Source organism: Mytilus trossulus, chromosome 3, assembly GCF_036588685.1.
Source record: "Mytilus trossulus isolate FHL-02 chromosome 3, PNRI_Mtr1.1.1.hap1, whole genome shotgun sequence".
Classification (NCBI taxonomy): Eukaryota; Metazoa; Mollusca; class Bivalvia; order Mytilida; family Mytilidae; genus Mytilus; species Mytilus trossulus.
This window is the reverse complement of record NC_086375.1, coordinates 76,706,928-76,716,056: the sequence shown is the minus strand read 5'-3', so window position 1 is coordinate 76,716,056 and position 9,129 is coordinate 76,706,928. Positions and strand designations below refer to the sequence as shown.

The 9,129-nt window shown below is 31.4% G+C and overlaps 1 protein-coding gene across 1 annotated transcript; it reads left to right on the top strand.

Annotated features, from left to right (window-relative positions):
- Window positions 1-4,769: 4,769 nt before the first annotated feature.
- Window positions 4,770-8,922, top strand: LOC134709736 (uncharacterized). Its single transcript, XM_063569881.1, has 4 exons — window positions 4,770-4,818; window positions 5,150-5,273; window positions 6,361-6,437; window positions 8,848-8,922. Exons 1-4 carry the CDS (start codon window positions 4,770-4,772, stop codon window positions 8,859-8,861), a joined length of 264 nt encoding a protein of 87 aa, XP_063425951.1. The 3' UTR covers window positions 8,862-8,922.
- Window positions 8,923-9,129: the final 207 nt, after the last annotated feature.

The window sequence follows — 9,129 nt, the reverse complement described above, 5'->3', positions numbered from 1 at the left end:
GAAAATACGGTTTTTGTCGAGCCTGAAACTTTTGTTGCAGAAAGATCGACATGGGGATAGTGATCCGGAGGCGGCGGCGGCGGCGTTTGCTTACTTCTTAAAAGCTTTATATTTTAGAAGGTGGAAGATCTGGATGCTTTATACTTTGTATATAGAGGCCTCATGTTATGAAGTTTCCGTCAGTCACATGTCCAATGTCCTTGACCTTATTTTCATGGTTCAATGACCATTTAACAAAAAGTTCACATTTTTTGTAATGTTGAATTCTCTCATATTATAAGTAATAGGATAACTATATTTGATATGTGCGTACCTTGTAAGATCATCATGCCTGTCAGACAGTTTTCACTTGACCTCGACCTCATTTCATGGATCAGTGAACAAGGTTAGGTTTTGGTAGTCAAGTCCATATCTCAGATACTATAAGCAGTATGGTTAGTATATTCGGTGTATGCAAGCCCTACTACGTATAGTATCTGAGATATCAACGCCATGGCTAACAAATAAAAAGACTAACAGACAAATAATAGTACACAACATAAAAAACTAAAGACTAAGCAACACGAACCCCACCAAACCCTAGGGGTGATCTCAAGTATTCCGGAAGGGTAACCAAATCCTGCTCCTTATATGGCACACGTGTTGCTCATGGTATTACCAACTCGGTAAATAGTCTAAAGTCGGAAGGTCCAATTCGTGAAAGAGAAGGGAATTGTATTGATACTGATACAGTACTGACGAAATCAGTACTGAATTCATAGAAAGATAAAAAAAAACTTTATAAGTTTTTAGTCTTTCCTAACAGTTCTGATATGTAAGAGGGTAGAAATGTACCAAAAAAACGTGGGTAAATCCTTGGTAATGTAATTACGACATAAGGAATATATCTGATATCATCTGTGAAACGGTTATTTCATAACGTTCAACCAAGTAGTGATAGCGTCCGTAAAATTTACGAAAGGGCGATTTTACCATTTGCAAACTCTTGGTTTAATAGCTTCTTTTCAAGCAAGGAAATTATGATCAAAAATACAATCGTATCTATTGGGAGATGTATATTTCTATGAAGGTGCTGCTGGAATATTGCTGGGTAGCATAGAAATCGAAAGTTCACAATCGGGAAGCTGAAATCATCTCTTTTGTCGTTAAGTTTTGTTTTTGTTTCGAAATGTTACAATCACATGACAGACAATACTGTTAGAATAAACTCATCAAAGATACCAGGACTAAATTTTGTATATACGCCAGACGCGCGTTTCGTCGTCTACAAAAGACTCATCAGTGACCTCGAATTCAAAAAAGTTAAAAAGGCCAAATAAAGTGCAAAGTTGAAGAGTATTGAGGACCAAAATTCCTAAAAGTTTTGCTAAATACAGCTAAGGTTATCTATGTCTGAGGTAGAAAAGCCTTAGTATTTCAAAATTTTGTAAACATGTAATTTATAAATATAACCATATCAATGATTATTCATGTCAACACACAAAAGTGCTGACTTCTGGGCTGATGATAACCTCGGGGAAATAAATCTCAACCAGCAGTTGCATCGACCCAGTGGTTGTAAATAAACTCATCATAGATACCAGGACTAAACTTTGTATAAACGCCAGACGCGCGTTTCATCTATAAAACACTCATCAGTGACGCTCGAATCAAAAACAGTTAAAACGAACAAATAAAGTACGAAGTTGAAGAGCATTGAGGACCAAAATTCTTAAAAGTTTTGCCAAATACCGCTTAGGTATTCTATGTTAAAACATACACACGCTTACACATACACAGCGAAAGGTTCTACAAATATTTAAATTATATTTTCTCTTACAACATGTAACGATTTATTCAAGAGTAATGTACAAAAATCTCTTGAATAATTAGAGCAACCTTAATGCTTGACAACGAAAACATACTTAATAATTTCAAGACTGTTTATTTCCTGTCTTATAATTTATATCTTGAAGAAAATGCGTTTGATGTAATTGTTATCTTCAAGTGCATATTTTATGGGACCCGTTTTATTTCAATCAGAAATGTAAAAACATCAAATCTTTCTTAAAAGGTTTTTTTTTTAAAACGCACATTTTTAAGAGTTTGACACGCTAAAATTGTAAGTGGGAAAACACAAAATTCGTCCGTGTTATTTTATTTTCATCGAAAGAGGAGAACCTTGAAATTATTTGGAAAACCTTTTTCATGAAGATGAATACGTATACCCCATCACTTAAAAAAGGAAAAATATGCGTTGCTACACATGAAATATATATATATCCCACATTGTTAATTTATATTCAGATTGCCATCCTGGTAATGCTGTCTACATGCAGTTATCATACACCTCTTTCAATTAATAAAATCTTCAGATCAAATTGATATTTTTTTCCTTGGTCCTATTCTGATTATGTCTGAACATTTGTCACTGCATGTACATACTGTAAACTCTTTTGAAATCAAACGTTTAAATACCATAAAACCTAAAATAATAACGGTACGCTTTCCTAGCCAAGCAATGCTACTGCTACTTTTGAATATAAAAAATTAATTTAGTGTTATATTCATGACAATGTTCTTTATGTCAAAAGCTCTCCCATCCCACCCCATATCAAAAATGATTAAAAAAAATGAAACGAAAAATATTAACGGTTCCAACTGTTTTACACTAGATAGGCATTTTGATAATTTATACCACATCAGTGATGCTTCTTTAATGCCAAAACCCTGTACATACGTTTAAAAGCTGATTAAACTTTAAAAAAAAATAGAATAGAAAACAAATCTGAACTGTAAGCCGAAAGACTTTTATCAAATGTCAAAATCAAAGCTCAAACACGCCAAACGAATGGAAAACAAATGTCATCTTCCTGCCTTGGTTAAGACATTTCCTCATGAAGAAAACTATTAAGTAAACCTGGTTTTATAGCTAGGTGATCTTCTCACTTGTAAGACTGTCGCATAGACTTCCAATAAATTGACAACAATGTGTGATCAAAACAAACAAACGTAATAGGTAAAATTGTCAAAAAAAGTGTAAACCAGTCAATATTGTGTTATAATCTGAATCACTATAAAAGCATGGAAATATTTCAACAAAAAAAAGCAAAATGACATATAGACATGTTTTTATTTATGTATTATTGTCATTTTGTTTATTTTCTTTGGTTACATCCTCTGACATCAGACTCGGACTTCTCTTGAATTGAATTTTAAATGTGCGTATTGTTATGCATTTACTTTTCTACATTGGCTAGAGATATAGGGGGAGGGTTGAGATCTCATAAACATGCCGCATTTTTGCGCCTGTCCCAAGTCTATTTATTTATTGAAATAGTACACATTCAAATTCAAAACATATGTTGACAATAAGAAACTCCAGCATATTATCACTTGTTCCTCAGTGAGGCATGTTAACCTTTCTGTTCACTATAATAATGAAATGCTGAATTCTTTCCGACAGCAATAAATGTAAAACGTATGCTACTATCTTTATAATGAGGAGAAGTGTGGACTATTTCTGTTAGACGAGTTTTCAATTGCACATGGGGAATGGTGATCAAAGGTAGTATTTAGTGTTGTAAATCAAAAGTTTTGATATATGTAATTTCAGAGAAAGATCGATATTTAAAATTATCCTGAATCTCTTTTTAATTCCATATCTGGTTAATACCACTACGTGAACCCTCTTTCACTGTAAACAGAGTATTTTGAATATAAGAGACAATTCTTTCATTGACAATGCAGATGAGCTGGTAATGTACCATTGTGTGTACGTAATTTTTTTATAAAAGACCAAAAGTACAACAAAACCCAGATAAGAATTATGAGCTACGGATTAGGGAGATACATTCATTAACTTCATGTTTTATCATATAATAGGAAATATGAATAGAACAGTATCCGTATTTCCATGTACCTGGTGATCAACCGTCACTAACAGTCAACAAGGAAAAAGATGCACCATGTCGTAATAATAACCTTAACGGCATTATTGAATTTTCTTTCTATTTATTATTTAAATTAAGGAATTCATCTCTCTCATACATCGTTTATTGAGTTAAATAAATACAACAACATAAGAAATAGAATGTTAATAACTATCAAACAATCACGCTAATCTGTAAGTTTCAGAGAACGTATCATTGGATTCGAATTAGTTGGTTATTTTTTATAAGGTATGAGTATTTCTTCCAAAAATTAAGGGGCCTCGGTGGCCGAGTGGTTTCAGTAGATACTACTGTAATCTCAAGTGCAGTCAACACCAAAGTTGTGCGTTCGAACCCCTCTCTTGCGGTTGCAATCGACTCTTCAATCTTAATTGACTAGGATTGTCAGTTTTCCTATCGAAGGTCGGTGGTTTTCTCCGGGCACTTCGGCTTCCTCTACCAATAAAAACTGACCGCGTTATAACACCAAAAATTAATAAATCAATCCCCAAATCAATATTTGCATCATAATTCATATTCTTCTTGATATGGGGATTGCAGGCATTGATTTTCAATCTTTTATAATGGCATAGAGATTAAAAGTGTACAATTTATTTTATTAAAAACATCTCTAACATGTGAACGGTATGTCACATTGAAGAACAAACTGACGCATATACAAAATATGTGGCTTTATAAACAGAACCAGATATTCTTCATTCTATCGTTATAATTTATTGCCGAGAGCGAAATTTTCCAGAGGAACATATAAGGAATTTCCACATTTGTTAAAGGATGGTCCTCATACCAGATATAAAAAGGTAACTTTTAAAACTCACAACACATACATTATACAACATGCATGTGAAACTAATCTGCTTTGTTTTAACTTGCATATTTGCATCAGGTATTTATAGTGAACACAATGCTTTTATTTTACTGTTATTGAATATTGCATCTGTATGCGTTATTAAAAAAGATTTTTTTACACATTTTTGCATCAATTTTGCTTTCAGAATTTTAAATATGCTGATGGCATTTTGACGATCTTATAGCATACATTTACGAATCTAAATGTTATTGCTCCCGGAATTAGTGTTACTTGAAAGTATCTATAATCATATTTATTAAAATGTTTAACTGAAAAGTATACACTATTTTGTTCTTGCGTGTAGTCATAACAATTAAGGTGACTCAATGTTTTCAGTAAGCACGATTATATGTTTGTAATATTTCAGTGTCTGCTGCTGTATGTCAATCTGATTCACAGTGTAAAGATGGCTACCACTGTTGTAAAGGAACCATATGGTGTTGTCCGAGTGGTTACGCGTGCACGGGTACATCAACATGCCTGTCCGCTGGGTAAGTCTTTTTCTTTTACTTTTGCGTAAAGTTTGATTTCTCATTAATCTGATTAGTGTTATTTTCTGAGGCAAATAGTTGAAGGTTATGTTTGACATAAAAAAAGGGTGGCATGCCTTCACCCGTGCCTTTATTGTTTTATGTATGCTGACCTTAATATGCATTAATAGACATCTAAACCACATTCAAGAGTATTCGACTTCATCAAGTTCTGTTATTTTCGATTCAGATTATAATGCTTATCTTTTCACGATGTTTTATTTGGCTTGTATTAGTGGAGTGGAGTCTGTTTTGTCTAATTTTAAGTTGCGTGTGTTAATATGTGTTTGTCTCGTTTCGTATTCCGTTTTGCATTTTCCCCTTGAAAACTTGACAAAATGGCAAATTTAGATTGAACATGTACTATTATGTACATGAGCATATTATTTTTTAATAACTCTACTGATACGAAATAAAAACTGATTAGATAGAATAACAAATCGGGACAATTTCACTTGAATTTCTTTATCTCATAGAGTAAAAAATCCAACATTGTCGTTATTTGAATACTGAAGACTTAATAAAACACATTTTAAAATTTTAAAATAATTTATAACAATTTCCATGTATCATTGTAAGTCTGCCTAGTTGTTTAGGGATATACTAGTCATTGAAGTTGAAGTCTGTTTTGAATTGATGTATTGTTTCCAAATTCACATGTGTTTGTAAACTTTTGCACCAAAGTATATCTTGAACCAATCCAAAATGTCTGTCTCCCCAACTTCCTAAATCTCCTTTTTACTGATGCATTGTTTCATTTACAAACACTTGTAAATGTATATACATGATATGGGTTCTAAATGCACTAATGACTACTAACTACACGCTTCCGTTGTTTGGACATAAAATGTAAATAAAATGTTGAATAGATGAGGAGAAAAAGGAGATGGAAATTACTACGGGGACATTTAAAACTAAAAAAAAAGTAAAAAAACTGACAAAACCATAACAACAGAACAAATAAAAACGAAGTTCTTGTTCCGTCTGCATGTTGCATGTTGTGTAAATAACACATTCCATCAAACATTCTGTCATGTTTTTTTCTCAGGATAATTGCTGGTATCGTGATAGGAGTTTTAGTAGTTATCATAAGTGTAGCCGCAGTAGTCTACAAAAAATGTTTCCGTAAGTAAAATTAACTTTTAAAGGGCAACGTAGAAATATGAATATGCTAACTACATAGTAGTTTTACTTTAGTTTTCATTAATTGACATCTAACAAATAGTAAATTGGGGAAATGAATTGAATTTTGATAATTATATGCAATCCAATTCTCAAAATTAGGATAATTCATCAATTTTATACAAATAGAAACACACATTAATAAGGAGATCACTTAAAATTGAGAACAGTGCATTTAATTATATATGTAGGTCAGTCACCGAAACAGTATGCAACATTGAGTGTTTACTATAGAAATAAATAAAGTTCAATCATAATGATTTATCATATTTAGATAACATTGTTTGTATTTTTGTGTATGCTGAACCAAAACTGTATTGATGTTTACAGGAAATACAGCATAAAGAAGTCGCATTGAAAAGCAAAAGAATGAAATAACATAAGAAAGACGTTTATAAAGATTTTACAATTGACAATTAACTATAACTCTTTGTTCTTTTATAGAAGTATATTAATAAAACCAAAGTTTCCAACTGTATTTTATACTTAAGTTTGATAAATAACTTGTCCCTTTATTTATTTGATCAAAACTGAGATGAAAGATACATATAGCAAACGCTTATTTTATTATATCTAAAAAGGTCACCTAGAGATCAACATACGTTACATTGAATAGAACAACTTCACAACATTTTAAAAAATGTTGAGAATAAATACCAATGGACATTTAAAGCTCACATGTCGAAAATAATCTTACAAAGCCATGGTTAAAAATAAAAAGACGAACAGACAAACAACAGCACAAAAACGCAACCAATAAAAAGTCTGAAAACACGAACCCCACCAAAAAAATGTGGTTGACCAACTCGTGAAGGCATCTTTTGTCGTAAAGATTTGTTTTCAACCGAATTGCACGGTCATTTCTAGATGTTATTCAATATACAAGGAATGACTTTATATACTGTATTTTTTATCTCAAGTTCTATGGGATAAATGCGTTCAACATGGTCACAGAATTTTGAATAATTTAGTGATAGGACATTTTCTACTGGTACATCGCGCAAAATGAAGTAAAAGGATACTGCTAAACTCTTTTCTTTTTTTTTCAAAGACGTTCATGTATGAAATAGCATTATATAAATAAATGAACAAGTGGGCAAAAAAAACACAATTGTTTCCATGGAAATGCTGATTTTTTGTTGAAAAACATGTCCTCCAAAAATAACACATATAATGACAATCAAGAAATCAAGCATCTTCATAATGTGAATTTCAGAGAGGTGATTTTAGCTGGAATCAGAGTTCCTCTTTAAGACCAGATACTTTTATATGTGTTGCCCATAAGTTTTGATGAAACAAAGCAGGACCAACTCTTTCAATTTATCTTTTAGCTTTGGATGGATTAATACTTGTGCAGTATGTACAAACGTCAAATGTTTTAATACTTGTGCTAGATAAGATCAGATAAGATAACTTTATTATCCAATCAGGGTCCCCAAAATGTGAACCTTACAATCAAATGAATTTCCAAATAAACCAGCACAGTAAATTATTAAAATGATTTAAGTACATTTAAAATAAAACCATGAATACACTATCACCCAAAATAACATGATTATAAACCATGTTATTGACAAAACATAAAGTTATGTTAAGTGCCACTGTGACCTGAAGAAATAACATAATTTTATAGTACTGGGTCTATGGGAGACAACTCCTGATCAATTGTATTACACATATATCTTTCCCCTTTCTTTTTTCAAACTACATTGATATTTTCTAAGAGTTTCTTACGTTCTTAAAAAGGGAGTGCAATAAATTAGATAAGTTTGAAGTAACAAATAAATCTTCAGATAAAAGAATCCAAATAAACTTTTTTTCATCACATTACCTTGAACCATATGTTGAGATCTAGAATCTTTTAGAAGAAAATGTAGTTCGTCTACAACTGCGTTTTTACTTAGCTTACACTTTTTGTGATGGATGAAAGAGTTTTACATGTGTATGTGCTTTAAACGATTAGGATAAGCCAGAAGTGTACAACGTAGAAAAAAAAATAGAATATGAATATGCTAACTACATAGTATTTTTACTTTAGTTTTCATTAATTGACATTTAACAAATAGTAAATGGGGGAAATGAATTGAATTTTGATAATTATATGCAATCCAATTCTCAAAATTAGGATAATTCATCAATTTTATACAAATAGAAACACACAATAATAAAAAGATCACTTAAAATTGAGAACAGTGCATTTAATTATATATGTAGGTCAGTCACCGAAACAGTATGCAACATTGAGTGTTTACTATAGAAATAAATAAAGTTCAATCATAATGATTTATCATATTTAGATAACATTGTTTGTATTTTTGTGTATGCTGAACCAAAACTGTATTGATGTTTACAGGAAATACAGCATAAAGAAGTCGCATTGAAAAGCAAAAGGATGAAATAACATAAGAAAGACGTTTATAAAGATTTTACAATTGACAATTAACTATAACTCTTTGTTCTTTTATAGAAGTATATTAATAAAACCAAAGTTTCCAACTGTATTTTATACTTAAGTTTGATAAATAACTTGTCCCTTTATTTATTTGATCAAAACTGAGATGAAAGATACATATAGCAAACGCTTATTTTATTATATCTGAAAAAAAAGTCACCTAGAGATCAACATACGTTACAT

Excerpts from the sequence above, each read along its gene's own strand:
- LOC134709736 (XM_063569881.1), top strand. The coding sequence starts at position 4,770 with ATGCATGTGAAACTAATCTGCTTTGTTTTAACTTGCATATTTGCATCA. Across the intron at positions 4,819-5,149 it reads AACTTGCATATTTGCATCAG|TGTCTGCTGCTGTATGTCAA; the intron begins GTATTTATAGTG and ends GTAATATTTCAG. Across the intron at positions 5,274-6,360 it reads TCAACATGCCTGTCCGCTGG|GATAATTGCTGGTATCGTGA; the intron begins GTAAGTCTTTTT and ends TTTTTTTCTCAG.